Genomic DNA, 19303 nt, shown 5'->3' with positions numbered 1-19303 from the left:
ATCATTCCGCCATTGTAAACTATTTGAATCATGTGGACTTCCTTCATGGGTCCCATCTGAGCTGAGGTAAGAGGAGGCTCTGATCGTTTTTCCCTTTGTTTTCCATTTGTTGTTCAGGCGCCCCGGCTGCACGTTCACTTTCAAGAACAAGTGTGACATAGAGAAGCACAAGAGCTATCACATCAAGGACGATGCCTACGCTAAAGATGGCTTCAAGAAGTTCTACAAATACGAGGAGTGCAAGTACGAGGGCTGCGTCTACAGCAAAGCCACCAACCATTTCCACTGCATCCGCTCCGGCTGCGGCTTCACCTTTACCTCCACCAGCCAGATGACCTCCCACAAGCGCAAACACGAGCGCCGGCACATCCGCTCCTCCGGCGTCATGGGCCTCTCCTCCACCTTCTTGGTACCGAAAGATGAGCCAGAGGAGTCCAGTAATGATGACCTGATGGACTTCTCCGCCATCAGCAGCAAGAACTCCAGCCTGAGTGCCTCGCCCACGACGCAGCAGTCCACCACTGTATCGCACCTGTTGGCCACGCCCACCACCGTAGTCTCCTCCTCCCCATCCAGCCACACCCTGAAGCCCACGCCCTCGCTGCCCAGCGCAGGCCAGCGTATGACCAGCCTGCTGTCCCAGGCCCTGCCAAGCAACATGCCTGTGGCCCTGGCCCTCTCCAACAGCGCCCTGGCCGCCTCCAACCCCTTCTTCCCCCTCATGCCCAGGTTGCCCCTCCAACCGCCTCCACCTGCTGCTGGCCTAATATCAGCTGTATCCTCTGCGGCTCACTCTATGCCCACTGACTCACTGACCCAAGGCTGCTCCATGGCAGGAGCCGAAGGGGGGGCTATGACGTCGACCCCAACCTCCTTTGCCACCTCCTCCATCATGGAAAAGATCTCTGCAAGCAAAGGTCTCATATCACCGATGATGGCCCGACTGGCTGCTGCTGCCCTCAAACCCTCCAGCAACCCAGAAGCAGGTCAGACACCTCACACTTATTTATCAATTTCACCATTTCTATGAATTACTGATATAATTGTGGAATGAAAAATAATATCTACTCTATCATGTCATGAGACAGGGGTTGTAATTTAATATATTATGATGTATTGCGTACTCCAATATCCTCTTACACTGTTATGTAGCAGAAAAATACGCTTCCAAATTCTTAATCATTCTGTCAGCAAATTATAATTACTTTAAAGTGCAGAGACTTAAGCGTTAAAACAGAAAGTACATTTTGAGCTGTGTCAGTATTAAGTGAGACTGCAGTAGAGCACAGTACATCATGTATAATAAAACCCACATCCCTCTTTCTCTTTGTGTAGACTGGCTCCACTTCAGCCAGAGTAGATCAGAGTGCATTCAGAGGTCACTTCTGTGACCATCCCACAGTGGAGAGAAAGGCAGAAAAACTGCCGTTTCCAGGCTTAAAGGGACATACCGGAGGCATGGTCCTCTGCTCTGGGCTTGTTATTGTGTTGATCGTTTGTTAGATACCCACAATCCATTTGGAGATAAATGCGCTGACAGGGGAGAGTAGAGCCTGTAAAAGTCTCTTATGATGTTCAGAGTGGGGGCTCCTGGGGCTTGTGTCGAACATGTTTCCTCATCATTGGTCTCTTATCTGAGTCTGTGCCCGTTCCAGGCAAATGGAGGTGGAATGAAATTAAGTTCAGAAATTGTGAGAACAAAAACATGTTTTTTTTTCCATATCCTCTATGCAAACTGATAAAAAAACAGAAATCGCTCAGGCAGAAATGACTCAATGCACCAGAGCTGAGAAAGAGACTTTTTTTTTCACTGATACAAGAGGAAAGACACACTCTCATGCATCTGCAAAGACAGACTTCTGAATTTCTAGAAACCTTCCCTTCCCACAAAATATGTCAACATCTATTTAGCATAAACACAATTCACATAAATTTTGGAGGTAATTGGCTTGTCTAGGTTTATCATATTGCTCTAAACAAAGCGTCTGACAATGAAAATGAAGTTACAGAGTCTCGCATTTCTGTAGCAGAGGGGCCTCCTGCGCTGAGCCTGAGCAGGTGGGGTGCGGATTGAAAAAAGGGGCTGTAAGGGGGAGCATCTCCGATCTCCGGATGTTGGGACTGGGAAGGATTACAATTCCTGGTGGTGTTCCTGGAGCAGGACAGGCCCTGGGAGAGAGTTGGGGCAGCTGCTCCGGGGAGCTGAGCTGAGCCCAGGCTGTCAGGCTGAGCTCCACCTCTGGGCTTCCAGCAGGTAGTCTGAACACTGGGAAGGCCCCCGCTGAGGGTGGGGCCTCCACAGATGGTGCTTTCACCACCCCTCTCACTGGCTTACTGAAAGGCTGCAGCTGAGATCTCACTGCTGGATAGCAGAGCTGAAATGAAATAAGCTCCATAAGCTCAATCAAATGCTTATCGTAAAAGTTCAGTGCAGATGCGGAATAGAGGGGTAGCAGTGGTTTTGTTTCTCATATTAGTTTAAAAAAAAATGTGTGAACAGGACATTTGGGGCTAAAATGAGGAGGAAGTGGTTTGTGCTTCTTTGTTGAAAAGGTGTGAGAAAAGTCATAGTGTTTGTGGCTATTTTTCACAGTGTTTATTTTTTCATGAGGTTGTGAAACTTCACCTCCATTGTGGTAAAATGTGCATTTTTCTCGTTTCTGCTTTGAGTATTCTCAGTAATTCTCAGCTTTTTTTCTTGTTTTTATTAATGTTCCGCTCTAATTTACCCCTAAGTGTTTTTCCCAGAGATTCAAGCATCTGAAGGGTTTACTAATTAGACACACAGTACAAATGATCTTTCACAAGCTCTGTATCTTATCCGGAGTAATTACATGGTGGTACATTATTCCTGGATAATTTCCAGAAAGAAGCTGCTTTGAGTCAAACTCATTTGTTCTCCCTCTTTGGAAAGTGAAAAAAAAAAAAAAAAAAACCTTTAGTGTGTGCAACAGAACAAGAGACTTTTGCGCTATAATCCACCTTAAACAGTTACCGTATGCTCGGAAATCATTCAGCAATGCTTTAATCTGTCTGATTATCATGTGTAGATCGTATAGCAAGTGGCTGTTCTTGATATAATGTGCTCTCATTTTGGACTTAGAGTTGATTTAATTGCCGATGACAAGGAAGGATTTGTCAGGCTAGTTAATTTTGGGTGCACTCGTATGGAGTCGTCGGGGGGAAGGGATGGCGTAAGCGTTCACTGACCTCAAATCAGACGCAAAATTGTTTGACTGCTGTTTTGGTTTAGCCCCACCCCGACCCCACCCCCAACCCGTCCAACATCAACCATTGTCAAAGCGAACTGACACTGACACTTCCCTATCTCCTTGCTTTCAGCTGACAAGGCCCAAGACTGGCTTTTCCACTCCTATTCTGTGTGATATGTCTCTGGGTCATCTTGTAGCAAGGGGGGAACTCTGGTTAGTTTCCCTCTTACACAGGCTGGTCTTGTTTTCTCCCCAGCGAGGAAAAAGGAGAGGGGCTTCACCAGGCTGAGGGCCAAGGGTGTACACTTGGTTGCCCATGACCTTGCCTGTCACAATCCCTCAGCAGCAGCCTGATTCCCAAACAACAGATTTTTTGACCAAACCAATCACAGCCGCCGGTGCGTTCCATTTTTATGGTTTCTAAGAGGCGGAGACCCATCTTTGCCTGTATAGCCTCAGGACAAATTAATATTTTAGTCCCTTGGGGATCACTGGGGTGGGGCAGAATTCACCTTCCTGTCAGCATTTCTACCCCACGCTGTCCTCCGGCCTTTATTTATTTAATATCAGCGCTCCTGTCCTCACTCGCAGCATCCACTGAATACCTATTTGGAAAGAATGTGATTGAGAGGTCACGCTATTTGAACCAATCTGATTGGCTGTCAGCTCCAATCTGACCGACATAGCGCCCCTGTTCCTTGTGGGTATGCTCTGTGGCATTGGCTGGCGTCCGTTGTCAGGCCAACGAAGAGCCCGGGAAGGTGGGAAGGGAGGGGGGTGGCCAATCTGAGACTGCCACTTTCCCTCAGCATTAGCATCTCACTTAATGACCAGTTAAGAGGCAGCCTAGCAAATGAGTTGTGACAAGTGCTGCAGAAAAAGGAGTCTTTTTCCCTCATATCTCCCGCCTCTCAATCACCATTTAAAAGGCTTGACGGCCTGACATAATTTCGCAATAATTATCACTCGGAGTATTCTTTTCAGGCCAGGACAGAAGTCAGATTAGATCTCGTCATAGGGTAATAATGCTGACCAACAATAACTTTGTTGTCTCTCCTCTCCTCTGCGTCTGTCCTGATCCTCAGGGAACGGGCAGCCGGCCTCAGCCAACCAGTTCAATCTGGTTCAAGTGAAGCAGGAGCCCGCGGACTCGGCGTCTGGGGCCTCCCAAGACTCCACACAGGAGCACAGCCTGGACCTGAGCAAGAAAGACAACAGGTTAGATGACAATACATTTATTTATAACACGCATAATAAACAGACACACAAAAGAATTGACAGTAAACACGTGCAGCAAATTCTCCATGTATAAACAAATAAATATCCATCTCATTAACATTTAATGTCCACAAGAGCTCCTACACCTTAAGGTACTGAGCCACATAGAAAACACAGGCTTAATTCTCAATATGGATGTTAATTCTTAATGCAAATACACCTTATACTGTATAAATCAACAAGAAAAACAGTTTCATAGGTTGATAAGTGATTTTAACATTTCTCTCACCAGTGTTATATAAATATTCTGTTTATATTAAGACGCATACCAATTATAGCATTTTCCTCATATTTCTTCATTTTCGTGTAAGAATGTGTGTACATAAACCTTCAACACCCCCTCACAGTAGATCTTATTTCTTAAGAAGACAGCATTTTTCTTCTTCATTATACAGGCACACCTTGTGTGATAAATAGTAATATTTACTGTTCTCATGCAAATCTTGACTAAACATTGTTCATTTTACTTGTTCCAGTAATGAATCAAACGGACACCCTGTACCAGGGAATACATCTCTTTTATCCTCGCTTATGAATAAGGTAAGATCCATCCATCAAACGCCTTTCATCCTAAGACAAATTAGCGGGACACGGAGGGGCCTGTTTGTTTTTTAATGTTTCACCGCTAATAAGATGAGTTTGTATCATTTAAATTTTCCAGCCATTTTTCATACGGCGTAATTTTCACTGCACCTCACACAAATTAATATAATGAAGCAGTAGCTGGGTGCCAAGCCAGATATATAGAGATGTTTGTTTTTTGATGAGCTGTTTTGAACTTGCCGTCCATTTTTTCTCCTCCTTTATACTTTTTTTCCCCCGCCTCGCTCAACATTTATTTATAGTGTTTCTAAATTATTTGATTAAAAAGTCAGAGGAGGAAAAAAAAAGAAAAGCAGGGAGGCATTGCTGTCATTTTATACCTGATATAGATGTTAGCGTAAGGAAATTTGTTTATTTTTTCTGAAGATTAAAATGGACATTGTCTTAATCATGCTACAAATATGCCAGATGGTTTCATCTCCGTGATGATGTAACGACAGATTAACCTCCAGGTTTTCCTTTTTTTTTTTATTACTCCTGTCAGTTGGTCAGACCTTCATCTCTGCTCCTCTTCTCCTCCTCGTACAGACAGTTTTAGCTTCGCATTAGGACAGTTTCTCTCCTCAAAGCGGTCACTAAACCCAGACCTGTTGTCCAACATCTCCTCGTGTCATGTCAGCGTCTGGGGGTTTGATTCAAGCCACCACATCAAATAAAAGAGGGAACAGTTGCTCCCAGAGGACGCTTGGCAAATAGTCTTGGCCTGTAGTCAAGCTAAAGCCTGGATGTTTGTAAATCTGGCTGTGCTTTTTTGCTTCGCCAAATTGTGTGTGTGTGTGTGTGTGTGGCGTGCAAACTCACACAGTTTAACATATGCAAGCTCCCAGCTTACGTATGCTCAACTAACCCAGCGGCTGGTGGTTTATGTGCTTTGTGTTTTGTAGATGTCACAGGTGAACCCTGCCCTCTTCAACGCCATGAATCTGAAAACAGAGCTGGAGGCAGGCCAGGGCGGCGACAGCTCGGAGGCAGCGCGGTATCTGAACCGAGTGCTGAAGAGGCCTCTGCCAGACAAACCCACTGAGATCTGGAAAACATACCTGCGCAGGTAGAAAACATATGTAGGATCCCTGTAGATTGACTCGTGTAATTAGCCTTCAGTTAATTTCTGTGAAAGGAACCAAATGTTTTAAAATTGCGTAGTACTGTACAGTCGCATTCTGCGTCTCTGGAAGCTCCTTGAAACAAAAAAGAATGTGGTTTCACAGGAATTCTAAAGTCTACACTGGCTAACCTACATGTTTTTATTCTCATATTAGATATTCAACAGCCTTCTGTTTTTTAAATCAAATATATTTGATTTTTCTGGTGTGAAGGAAAATATACAGTATTTGTTCAATTGAAGACAGCGTTTTTCAACACAGGAAACAAACATCAGACTCCCAACAACCAAAACAAAATGAGACAGAAAAAGGGAAAAAAAAAAAAGGAAAACTCCTCAAAAAGAAAGACAAGGACCATTGATCCATTGATTTACTTCCTTTAGAGCCCCACGATACAATAAATGAAGTAAGGAACGCCCTCTGTTTTTTAAAGAGGAACATACTGACGGTGTTAATGCTGTCTTTGCTCAGGTTCGACACAGATGACTTCTGTGAGGCTCAGTGTGACTTCCTTCAGAAAGTGCACTTTCACTGCGTGGTAGAGGACTGTGGAGCACTCTTCAGCACCGTGGATGGGGCCATAAAACATGCTAAGTGAGTGTCACGCCAAGTCATGACCAGGAAATATACCCTCACATTTTAGATTTCAGATTTATTGAATAACATAAAAAATGAGATTCCATTTTGTTTTCCAGCTTTCACCTCCGAGCCACTTTGAAAGTGAAGTCGGAGCCTCTGTCAACTGAGGGAAAGGACTCCGGTGAGGGAGGCGGAGCCCAGCCCGCCGCTCCCGTCTCTATGGCCAACACTCCTTCCATGGACATGGCGCACCTCACCTCCTCTGGGGGCTACAGCTCACCTCCTCCTTCCCTTCTGGCCTGGAAGCAGCTGACCGGCAACATCCCCCAGATGCCGGCCTCGATGCCCAACCTCCCGGCCAGTTCCCCTCTGGCCACCACGTCTCTGGAGAATGCAAAGCCACAAGTCAAACCTGGTTTCCTGCAGTTCCAGGAAAAGTATGAGAAACATTTATCTTCTCATCAGTTATTACAGACATGATGAAAGCTCTTACCTCATAGTTTCAGTTTGACTGTTAGTAGTTTTACAAGTGAATATGTCGTTTATTTTTAATCCCACTTTTAGTTTAGGTTTTTCATTTTAAACTAATTCCTTGATTTGAAAAGTGTGGGATAAAAGAATGCATCAAATTTGCTTTACAAAACCACTGTTTATTAAAAGGTCCCATATTGTGCCAAGCTATTTTATTCTTGTACGCCATGAACCATTAACATTGCTTGATGCACAGCAGAGCCTTGTAATCAGCACCCGCAGCTAAATCAAAAGGAAAACTTTAAATGGTAATCAAAGTTGATTTTGCCTGCAGTTTGGTTTTGTATTAGTTCATGTTGTCTTTTTATTTCATTTAACATTTATATATGATATGCTATATTGACCCTGTTTGTTACATGATGGAAGGTTTTAGTTCATGTAACATTATGGTCTGTTTCTGTGTCTCCAGTGATCCCTGTCTGGCTACTGACTGTAAATACTCAAATAAGTTCCACTTCCACTGCTTGTTTGGGAATTGCAAGTATGTATGCAAGACTTCTGGCAAAGCCGAGTCCCACTGTTTGGACCACATCAACCCCAACAACAACCTAGTCAATGTCCGTGACCAGTTCTCCTACTACTCTCTCCAGTGTCTCTGCCCCAACCAGGTGAGTAAGACTTAAACTGAGCCAGGAGCTGAATCACCTACTGTCATCTCCCACAGATTTCTAAGGATGAAGTATGCTATCTATTAGACCAGTATTTGAGGTTATTTGACTCAAGGCTTTCACAACCGCTGCTCCCCGTCTTCCATCTCTGCTGAAAAAGACAGTCGACTCACCCCAGTAATGCCTGTTTATATGTCAATGATGTCATTTTGACTGCCGCATTCTCCTCTCAGAAAAGGCCAATTTAGCTGATATTACCCAATAAATCATTGTCACTTGCACAGTAAACAAGGCTGTCTGGAATAGGGCAAAAATCAGGGGAATGCTTCGCAAATGAAACCTAAATGGCAGCCCCTGCCTGCTCTCATGAGCTCGTATTTGGAAAACCGTTTAAATGAATTCATTAATGTGTCGAAAATCACCCCCTCACAAAAGTCCTCCCTCCCTCCTCCTCCTTCTCTTCCTCCTCCCCTTAGTCTCCATCTCCTGAACAGAGCAGATCTTATTTGGCCCGGTCCTTTGGGATGTGGGCCTCACAAACAGATGGTGGTGTACAGACATGTTAGAAAGGAGGGGTCTTTGTGGGAAGTCTAGAAAGCGAAAAAGTCAGATGAGTCAGTGAGATGTTCCAGTTGACCAAAAAGGAAAAGATTTTTGAGGTGTTGAAACGGTTGGTAGCGCTGACTTCAACTTTGAACACAGACATCAAATAATATTAATCAACTTCTCTGGCTTTTAAACATTCACCACATTTGACTCATGAAATTGGAAATTATGTGTCTCCTCCGCAGCACTGTGAGTTCAGACTGAGAGGCCACTATCACTGTCTGAGGCCTGGCTGCTTCTTTGTCACTAACATCACCACCAAACTGCCGTGGCACGTCAAGAAGCATGAGAAAGCAGAGCGCCGCGCCGCCAACGGCTTCAAATACTTCACCAAGAGAGAAGAGTGCGCAAGGCTGGGTAAGCGCTCTCCTGCTCTACCGTTTAGTCTGCCGTCTCCCTTTCTACCTTTTGTTTTTTTCCTCTTGTATCTCACATCACACAATAAGACATTTATATCAGCCGTCTTACGTGAGGCTTTGATAATAGTTTGCCGGGAGAGATATGTGGATTAAAGGTGTCAAATTTAAAAAGATGTGGATTGATTTTGGTGTCTGTTGAAAGAGGATATCCTCCGTGTTTACAAAGGGAGACAGACCAGTGTTGGCAAACACACTGTCGTGCGACGAGAGTGGTTCAAGAGGCATGAAGCAAGTCCGCCTCATAGGTTCTGCCGCTGTGTTTTGCATATTCACAATGGCACCTCAAGTCCCAAAGGTAGTCTTGCCTGTACTATATGAGCAATAATGTCAAAGGGGGCAATCACATCCAGGTTGTTTTCTTCTTCCTTTTGCCCCTGTCAGAAATGAGCAATTAGGTTTGTGTTTGTTAATTATCTGGCTTGTCTGGTTTAGCCTGTTTGTGTTCTGAAGCTGCGCCTCACAGCCACCGCTGCCATCGCACAGAAATGAATTAAAAGTGATCTGTTTTTTTCAGGCGGTTACACAAGCTTTTCAGAGCGCAGAAACAAAGCAAACAAAAACAGGCCCTAAACAGCTGTTTTTTGTCCCCAGCCTGATCTGCCAACTGTATTGTTTGGGCTGGGTGAAAAACAGAAAGGATTACCATCGCTAGCACTCCAGTCATAAAGAATTGATGGGTTGCCAGTATCCATGGCAGCAACATTAAACTGAACACCGCTGATGATGTTACCTGGTTTCTGTCTCACAAAAGGCCCTTCATGTCACGGGGGTTACTGTTATTTGCTCAACTTGCCGTGTTTAAAACATTGTGTGCGCAAAAGCTATTTGATGACACAGAGGTGTTGTTGCTCTTAAACTGGGTGCCATGGTTACTGACATGCTAGCACCTGCCCAGCATGTTACTCTTTCAATTATTTCTGCCTGCTTTTATATAATGGTATTTGATTAACAGGCACAAAATGGAACATTCATTTAATTTGAAATCATAAAGCAATTAGAGCTGGACCGCTTAAAACACGAGAAAAGAACAGAAGAATATGAAGCAGACAGCAGTACATCGGAGAACAAAAGGAAAAATGACAATGGAGATACTTTGAAAAATGAATTTAATATGGTAATAATTGTATATTTACTTTGGTTTGCAGGGGTGTGTGCATTATTGGCCCACAGAAAATGAGAATTTATTTATGTAAATTCCTAATTGAATAAAGCATGTCAGTGTAATAAAAGAGCTCCACAGGTTTAGTGCACAGAAGCCTTGACTTGCTCAGTGTGACACCGGAGTGATCTAATATTCCTCCTACATGTACACTCAACACAAACACTTTGAAACCCAATCCCTCTTCTGTCACAGCTATATCATGAAGATAAAAAAAAAAAAAAAAAAACTAAAAGTACTTCACGTTGTATTTGATCTAATCGTAACGCAGGTGCACTTATAACATTTAGTTCAGTCGCCATTCTCGGATGTATCGTAATAAACCCGAGATGAATTAATCTGCAAATGGAGGGTCTACAACTTGGTTTTTCTTTTCCGCAGGTTGCAAGTATAACCAAGTGAACAGCCACTTCCACTGCATCCGCGAGGGTTGCCAGTTCTCCTTCCTGCTCAAGCACCAGATGACCTCGCACGCACGCAAACACATGAGGCGGATGCTGGGAAAGAACTTCGACAGAGTTCCATCCCAGGTACAAAGACAAACGGCTTCATATGACATATGACACTTTCTGAAAAGAATAATTACTGTATGCAAAAATATGGGCCGTCACTGAAGGATGACAAGCGTTGAGTTATTTAGAGAATCGTCTTCGAAGCCAAATACCTCACACACCCTCTTTTATTCGCCAAAGCCATTGTATTACACAAAAAATAGCAGGTATCTTAAACGGTACAGGTCAATTTAAGAGTTTAAACTAAAGAGGAAAAATGAAGACAATACGTATGAGTTGCAGATTATGTACTAATAGAAAGATGAAATATTGAAACTCGAGAGCTGTCGATTACAAAAAATGTGAAAATTTTCGTCCTTTTCTTTTATTTATACAGTAATCCTGATTAATTGAAATCATTTTTTTCATTTCATAAGTATCAAATATGATTTAAACACAGAAACACTACACTGTTTTCTGTTTAAACCTCATTATGAACATTTATCTGACAATGTTGAACCCAGTTTGGTTGCTTTTGAGTTTAATTACTGCGTTTCCTGTGGCATGAGTCAGAATCAGAGAACAGAATAATGAGTTAATTTATTGTTCTGAAAACTCATACCCTGTCATACCAGTCGATGATGAATCACTCAAAACATTCTTGTGAAATTTTTCTCAGTGGAGTGTACTTCATTTCCTAAGTTAACCTCTCGTTTGAGGCTGTACCGTGGATTTAGACATGTGGATTTTCTAGTTCTGTTTGTTCTTTTTTCAATTTGCAGTCTTCGGTATAATACCAGAAGTATGAAGTTCATTGTTTTTGAGCACTTTTGATGGGTTGACAAATGTTGGTGGTTTGCCAAGAGCCAACACCTGCACGGTTTTTCTCATGTGTTTGTTTTAAACGCTTTTACAATGAATACCTTTTTTGTCTTTTTTTTTTTTTTTGTCCAGGTGTTGCCTCTCAGTCACAGAGCAGATGAGATGCAGAACGCCCCGGGCATGGTGTCAGGACCGGTTTCATCCCAACACGGTATCACCTCCAACTACTCCAACACTGTAATGGATGAGACCGATGATTATATGGACTACATGGGGGGAGATGGCAGTCCTCTGGGCCTCTCCTCTGAATCCTCCACCCAGGACCGGAGCTGCACCAGCACACCTGTAGGCCACGATGGCTCCCCGGCAGGTGAGTGCACTTATACAGAACGAAGCACAGATGTAGACGGTAGGAGAAAATCTTACCTGAGGCCTTAGTCGTCTACCTCACCTCCATGTTTTTTTTTACAGTCATGTATTTTTGGATATGACTCAGTAGCGTAATGACACATCAGTCACAGTACTGGGATACTATATGAGGATGATGACAAGGCTGTGTTCTTATATTCTGACTCGTAGATGAGATCCTTTGTAGTTTTCCTGGTCATCCTCATAAAACATCCATTTTGTACATCAGTGGTTTGAGTTATTGCACTGTATGTAGCTTATTACATTTTCGTTTGGCCAGAGATCATCCCTGTGGCTTTATGTCTACTTTAGCAGTTTTAGTGGGTTGAATTGTGGGTAAAAGGGGAGGAGGAAAAAGAAAAGCCTCTTTTTTTTCTCAAACTTGCTGATATAAATCGATTGTCCTCTGCTTTTGTTTCCAAAATCTGAGCTTGCCTGTGATTTTTTTCCACATTTTTTCCATGTGTTGCCAATATTATCTACTACTCTCATCATTGTTGTTTTGGCTGGTGTTTGGGTAACTTGTCTTGAATGGGCCTCATTTTGTATCATTCTCTTATCTTTTATCTTTCCCTTTTTACCTCCCATCCCTCTGTGTGTGTGTGTGTTGGGTGTGTGTTTGGCCCTGTGTTTCTGTGTGTTTTTTCCCTCTTGTCTGTCCTTCACCCTCTCTGGTCAACCTGTCTCTCCAGGACAAGGCTGCCCCGCCACCACTTCTGCTCCTACCACCCCTGCTGACACTAGCGCTACCCAACACGCACCCCCTTCTTCCTCTCCCCCTCCCCCTCCTCCACCACCACCACCACCACCACCTCCTCCTGCTCCTCAGCCTGGCCTCCAGTCCCAGGCCCCATCCCTCCCTCCCGCTCTCCTCCGACCTCCTCTTCCCTCACTCCCATACCTCCTCTCTCCATCCTGTCTGTCATACTCTCTGCTCAGCGCCTCTCTGGGAGCCACTCGGAGTGTTGTCATGCCAACCAACACACCAGCTTTCAGCCCCATCATTGCCACTCCGTCTCCGGTTAAAAATGACGTCCCTATAGTGCAGGATGCTGCAGGTACTTATCCCCGGCGCAAACCAACACTGCAGCTGTCAGTCTCAATTGAGTCCTGTGTGTGATCCAGCCTTTCTCTGCAGGATTGTTTTCGAAAGACAAGAAAATCAAAGAGCATGCGAAAACAAAACATTTAAATAAAGATGATGAGAAGTGCATGCTTGCTGAGTAGGTACAGTCACAAAATGTATCATTAACTCACTGACATCTTTCTGTGAGAATCCACTGTAGTTGTACAAAGATTTGCAGATCTGTTAAGAGATAAATTTGCCTGCAGTTTGAAGCCTGGGCCTTGTTTAGCTTCGATTAACACAGCTGTATCAGCAGACTCTTATTTTAATCACCCCTCAAGTTTTATCGAGGCCCACTGCTTCCTGCTTCGCAGAACAGGGATCACATCATTAGCAGTGACCCCAGGGTGTTGCAAAAGGTGGGTGCCCCCCATAAAACAACATGAAGATAAGAGGGTCGGTTAAGACCCACAGCTCTCCCTCTGTTTGGAGGCTGAGACACCCTGTAAAAGTGTCATGTTTCAAAGTCAATCTATCATTTCCCTCCTCTTTTAATCATTCTGGGAATTAGGAATTAAAAATGTGTGGCTCCCTGTGCTTACTCAGCTGTGAACCACTTCTGGCTGAGTAAGGTTGCACATTAGAGTTGCAACCAGGATGGTCTTGCCACTGTAATTTGCCTGTTGTTTGTGGGTTTTGCTTTGTGACCTAACTCATTATTCTTTTATGTGCTTTCTCCTTTTCCTTCAGGCAATACCATCTCCATTCCCACAGCCACTGGCGCAAAGAAGCGCTTCTGGATCATTGAGGATATGTCCCCCTTTGGCAAACGCCGCAAGACAGCTTCATCACGTAAGATGCTGGATGAGGGAATGATGCTGGAGGGCTTCCGCCGCTATGACCTGTACGAGAACTGCAAGGACTCAAACTGTCAGTTTTCCCTGAAGGTTACCCACTACCACTGCACACGGGAGAACTGTGGCTACAAGTTCTGCGGCCGCACTCACATGTACAAGCACGCTCAGCATCACGACAGAGTCGACAACCTGGTCCTGGATGACTTCAAGCGCTTTAAATCCTCACTCAGCTGCAACTTCCCCGACTGCCAGTTTTCAGGCAATAGCACCCACTTCCACTGTCTGCGCTGTGGCTTCCGTTGCACTGACAGCACCAAGGTGACGGCCCATCGCAAGCATCACGGCAAGCAAGATGTGATCAGCGCTGCAGGCTTCTGCCAGTTCAGCTCCAGTGCTGACTGTGAGGTCCCCGACTGCAAATATAAGCTGAAGTGCTCACACTTCCACTGCACCTTCCCTGAGTGTAAGCACACGGTGGTGGGCATGTCCCAGATGGACTCCCACAAGAGGAAGCATGAGAAGCAGGAGCGGGGCGAGCTGCCGTCGGTGTCGCCCAAACAGGAAGGAGTGCACCACTTGGGTGGGGGTGTGTCGGCGGTCGCTCCTGCCTCCATGGGTCTCTCTGTTTCTTCACCTGGTGGTCTCCACGGAATGTCCCACACCATCAACAGCAGCACTCCCTCCATGCTTTATCCAGGAGGAGGCATCGGATCTGAGTACAACCACCCCTACCCGCCAACCTCCATCAGCCTGGACAGCTCCCTCAACCTGAGCACAGACACCAGCAGCTCCCTGTTCTTCCTCAAGAATGCATCCGGTCTGGGTCTCAGTGACTCTCTGGACCTCAGTAAGAAGATGCACCACGACCCGGTGCGATCCGGCAACAACAGCGCACACCAACTGGGTCTGCCGGCAGCTCAGGACGACACCACGGGAACATCCGGAGACGCTGAAGACGACCTGTCACCGGAGGAGGAGGCGCACATCGAGGAAGAGGAGGAAGAGGTGGACGACGAAGAAGAGGAGGCAGATGAGGATCTCAACAGTGACTCGAATGACGATTCAATGCCAGAACCGGACGGTGAAAAGGACAATGGGGAGGGTTTTGATGCTTCCGTTAACCACACTGATTCTTCCCAACTGGAAAAGCAAGATGCTGACCCTTGAAAAAAAAAAAAAAAAAAAAAAAAAGAGAGAACAGTGACTGTAGAAAACTGAAGAAAAACCCTGTGTACTATGAACAAACAAAAATGAAAGTGGCCTCATTTATCATGTTTAGAGACTTCAGATGACAACAAAAAACAACAGCGTGGAGAAAATGACGGCCCGAAATGATTTATTATGATGTTTACAAGATGACCAACATTATTAATTCAATTATGCATTAAGAAAAAAAAATGAACGGAGACACACCGAATTAGGCCCTGTTTTACAAACGACAGGGCAGCAATGTAAAACATTTTACTACACATCAGTCTTTTTGTGTGGGTGCATGTTTGACTTTAATTTATTTTTATTTTTTTCACTTTCTTGTGTGTGGAAAAAAAATCTAGAAAAACAAAAACAAATCTCTCTATATAACTATATATGTAAGTGTGTGTGTGTGTGTGTGTGTGCGCGTGCGTGTGTGGGTGTGCATGTGTGAGAGAATGATGATCTACAAAAGGAAATAGCCGGCACAGTCAACATGAACTGCAGTGGGTACATATAGAAAAAAGGGAAGTGGATCACTAAGGGGAAGCAGAATGCGCTCGAACATTTTGATCTTTTTTCTGTATTATTATGAATATTAATTATTATTAATATTATTAGACATTATAGAGAGGAGGGGGCTGCCTTTTGCCGGCCCCCCGTCTCTCTCTCAGCTGTTTTACTTTGTTCTCAATGACATGTGGAATTGACCAGTAACTGTTTGGTCAGTCTCAGCTGCAGTCAGGCGTCCAGTAAGCTGCCAGTCTCAACAGTTCTCTTTGACATTCTGCTAGAAGCGTTCGACTAGCACCAAAAAACCCAAGCTCAGTCCCTGTAATTTTATCCCCCCCGCCCCTTTGTCGAGGAATCAAGTTTGTGTGTGGATAGTGCACTTTTATATTAGCTGACCATGATGATTACAATGATGATAGATAACTCATAAGCATATTTAAAAATATTTTTGTTACCATTTGCATTCATTGCATTAAAATGTCATTTTGTTGTGTTAGTTAGAAGCATATCGATCTGTAAGCAGGCGAGGTCGTGATTAATGGCCGGTAAGTCGAGGGGGGGGGGGGGGGGGTCAGACTGACCAGAGGAAATGATGAGTCACTCAGATGCAGCGGGGGGATGACAGAGGAAGCATCAGGGAGTGTGTTTTATGTTGAAAATGTACAGACCGAAAATGTCTAAACGGCATTTTGTTTTCCATTCACTATGGCTGTGGTTGAGCTCCTGTTGTAATGGTTTTTATTTAATATTTATGTGACCTTCCAATGAAAATCTTTAGGGTGTTATTGCACTTTTTAGGTTCATTTTTACCGTCTGAAAAAAATGATATATATCTTTTAACAGGGAATTTGCTTTAAAGTTGTTTTAGTTCACTTTTGCTTTGATGCATAAATAGATGTTAGTGTGACAAAGAACTGTTGTTCTGTGATTTATTTAAAGACTGGTTTTTATTTTGCTTCTGTGATTGGACAGTTTGAGAAAAAAAGGAAAAAAAAAAGAAAAAAAAAAAAAGAAAGAAAGTGGTTGCACCAGAGAAAAAACGGTGACCTGATAAACACTAATACGGACTGTGATTTCAATGAATTCTCCAGAGGTTCATGGCAATGCTCACTTACTGTAGAACTAAATTATAAATCTGTCAAAGCCGCTCTCTGGATTATTATATACTGTATGTACGGCTGAGGAGTGGACATAGATTGGGAATTATCTCCTGAGCTTGGCATTGGGAAAAAAATAGGGAATAATGTGTGTAGACAATATTCCTCCAAATATTGTTTTGAGAAGAAAAAAAAAAAGGTTGTACAGTATTTTCCTCTGTAAAAAATAACTATATATGAACAAAATGCTCTTTGATGAACAGCTTCCTTTAAAAAGAAAACCGTAAAAAGGAGAAATGAATAATAAAAACTTAAAAATTCAAATAGCCTCACATTAGTTTGCTTGTGTGCGTGACCTTTTTTAATTACCGTTGGTCCAGATTTTTGGATAAAGTTGTTATAGCATTGGCCAATGCTGTTATGATATTTGCAGTATATATAAATAATTTTTTTCAAACTTTGTCAGAAGCTCAAACTAAAATACACTGATTTTAATTAATTCATTGATGTTTCTGTTTTATTTAACAACTCGTTTAATTCATTGTCATTTTTTGTGTGTGTTTTTTTTTTTTTTTTTTTTCTCATTCAATGAAATTCTTGGTTTATATTTACTTTGCTGTGGGCATGCCTCGTTCACAGACTGAACTGTCTCCCGGGACTCTGTTTGCACAGCAGAGGCGTAACTACACTTGTTTTGTTTTCTCATTATTTGCCGAGATACCTGTAGGAGCTGGGAGACATTGTGCACTTGAATTTAGTTTATGTGTGTGTGTGTATGCGTGTGTGTGGGTGTAAAGTAGCAGGATTTGTAAAAAGTTGAAAATAAAGAAACTATAATTATTATACCAATACATACTGTATGTAGTGCTTCAGCCTGAGGAGGTTTTGAGTCACGTGTGGGCGGAACCCGTGCTGCTGGGCAACAGCAGGGCAAAAGGTCACTGCAGTGCTCCCTCTCTGTCTCTTTTTCTATCTATTCGTGACACTACTGAAGTGTGTGTCTGTGTGTGTCCTCATGAGAAAGACCGATAGGCCGCGACTGTAAGAAGAGAGACCTGTTGGCTCTGTCCCAGCTGCTCAGAGCTTCAATTCATATTTCATGACCTTGTGCATCTTTTCCCCCGCTTTGTTCTGCTATAAATCCGACTGGGACACTTTTTTTGTCACAGAATTTGAAGAAGAAGAAGAAGAAGAAAAAAAAAACATCTGCATTTGTGCAGGTAGAGGGAATCAACAATATTTGTTGTTGGGGTCACGCGTTGTTCACAATTTGACGTTCTGCTGCGAGAACAAGATCAGACCCGAGGACCATTAGGGAGATTTAGATGGCTGGCGGTGTCTTGTTCAGTGTTAACAGGGCACATTTATTTTTTTAGTTGAGTTTTTTTTTTTTTCTTGCCTTGAGCCATGTGCTGGTTCTCCTCCCACTCCCTCATGTCACCCAGTGGCCAGAGCGCTGGTTCTGTCTGTCCCCTCGTCTACAGCTGTTCCTGTCCTTCCTCCTTCTCTTCCTTGTGATGTTTTTTCTAATAAAAAAAAAGAAAAAAAACATGGGTAAAGGCATCACCATCTGTCAGCCAGCTGGCATCCTGTATATAATCTACCAGAAAAAAAGAGAATAAACACGAAAATTATATTACACAAAAACCAGACGGAAACGACCTCCAAATCCTGCATAGGCTGCTGCCGAAACGACAGATCGTTTTACCGTTTTAATTAACCAAGTAAAAAGGATGATATAAAAAAGTGGTGGGGAAACAAACCGAGATGTATTTCCACTGCTGGAAAAATGTAACATGAAAGCCGCCTGCTTACTGCAGTGTAGTGGATAAACAGAGCAACATTTTAGACTTTGTAAAATATATTGCACTTTTGGACTAAAAGCCATCTCCCGTTAGCGTTCAATTTGGCTAGATTCATGAGACATTTTATATGAAAAGCAGACAATGGAGCAATTTTTTAAAAGTCTCTACTTGAATTTGTTGCCCTCAGCACTACTTTTCATTCTAGTCCTATTGTTTTTTTTTTCCACTTGGATCAGTGCTGTTCATCTTCATTGTGCTATATTTATGTTTTCCCTCTGTTTCTGCATGTCTTATGCAAAGATTGAGCTTTTCACTCAGTGAAATAAAAACATACTGAACGAATATAGGCCTGTTTTCAGCGTTGATGTCTTTTTGAGTGTGAAAAAAGTTTATCAGCCGATGCATATTTTTAACAAAACACCCCCAAGTTGTATATATTATGAATGCCAGACATGTGTGTGGTGGGTAAGCGTGCATGCAGGCCACGGCTGACGTGGAGTCGGTTGATGTGCCAAGAACAGGTTGAATGAGAGTGTGAGTGGTGTATAGAGGCAACAGTCGGGGCTGGGAACACATACGACAGGTGTGCACTGCATATGTGGTCACATGATGCCTATAAGGCAGATTAGGGCCCAAACAGATGAAGCGCTGCTTAATGGCAGCTTTTATTAAGTTCACAAAGCGTGGAGGGAGGGGGTGAACAGAGGAAAAGCAGGTGGCTGGGCCTGTGCACTCTTAGATGAAGACAGATATTGTACAGTGAAGTCTGAAGAGGGTAGCCACTGTGGAAGGATTTATGGAGATTTGCCTGCTCAGGACTTACCGTCAGCCTGTTCCTGAATCCTGCAGTAATAGCATAGAGGTAGAGCTGGAAAAGCTCACACTGAAAAATGTGGCAGCCCTGAAAAATAGAAGGAGAGTGAGATCATATAAAATGAGATGAAAATACAGAATA

General features: G+C 43.5%; 1 protein-coding gene across 7 annotated transcripts in view; it reads left to right on the top strand.

Annotated features, from left to right (window-relative positions):
- The window catches only part of casz1 (castor zinc finger 1), an 80296-nt gene extending 62204 nt beyond the window's left edge, over positions 1-18092 (top strand). For 3 of the 7 annotated variants that reach the window (XM_030138420.1, XM_030138418.1, XM_030138419.1), the window contains 12 exons: positions 118-986; positions 4298-4430; positions 4967-5030; positions 5978-6141; positions 6668-6790; positions 6892-7212; positions 7716-7914; positions 8706-8877; positions 10480-10628; positions 11544-11781; positions 12512-12877; positions 13636-14909. In XM_030138420.1, the coding sequence (XP_029994280.1) occupies positions 118-986; positions 4298-4430; positions 4967-5030; positions 5978-6141; positions 6668-6790; positions 6892-7212; positions 7716-7914; positions 8706-8877; positions 10480-10628; positions 11544-11781; positions 12512-12877; positions 13636-14909 (4072 nt within the window). Of the gene's footprint in view, positions 1-117; positions 987-4297; positions 4431-4966; positions 5031-5977; positions 6142-6667; positions 6791-6891; positions 7213-7715; positions 7915-8705; positions 8878-10479; positions 10629-11543; positions 11782-12511; positions 12878-13635 lie in introns of all 7 variants that reach the window. The other 4 variants (XM_030138416.1, XM_030138422.1, XM_030138421.1 and 1 more) reach the window with 2 other exon arrangements.
- Positions 18093-19303: the final 1211 nt, after the last annotated feature.

Source organism: Sphaeramia orbicularis, chromosome 7 (assembly GCF_902148855.1).
Source record: "Sphaeramia orbicularis chromosome 7, fSphaOr1.1, whole genome shotgun sequence".
Taxonomy (NCBI): domain Eukaryota; kingdom Metazoa; phylum Chordata; class Actinopteri; order Kurtiformes; family Apogonidae; genus Sphaeramia; species Sphaeramia orbicularis.
Note: the sequence above shows the minus strand (reverse complement) of the source record. Positions and strands in the feature narration are given on the sequence as shown.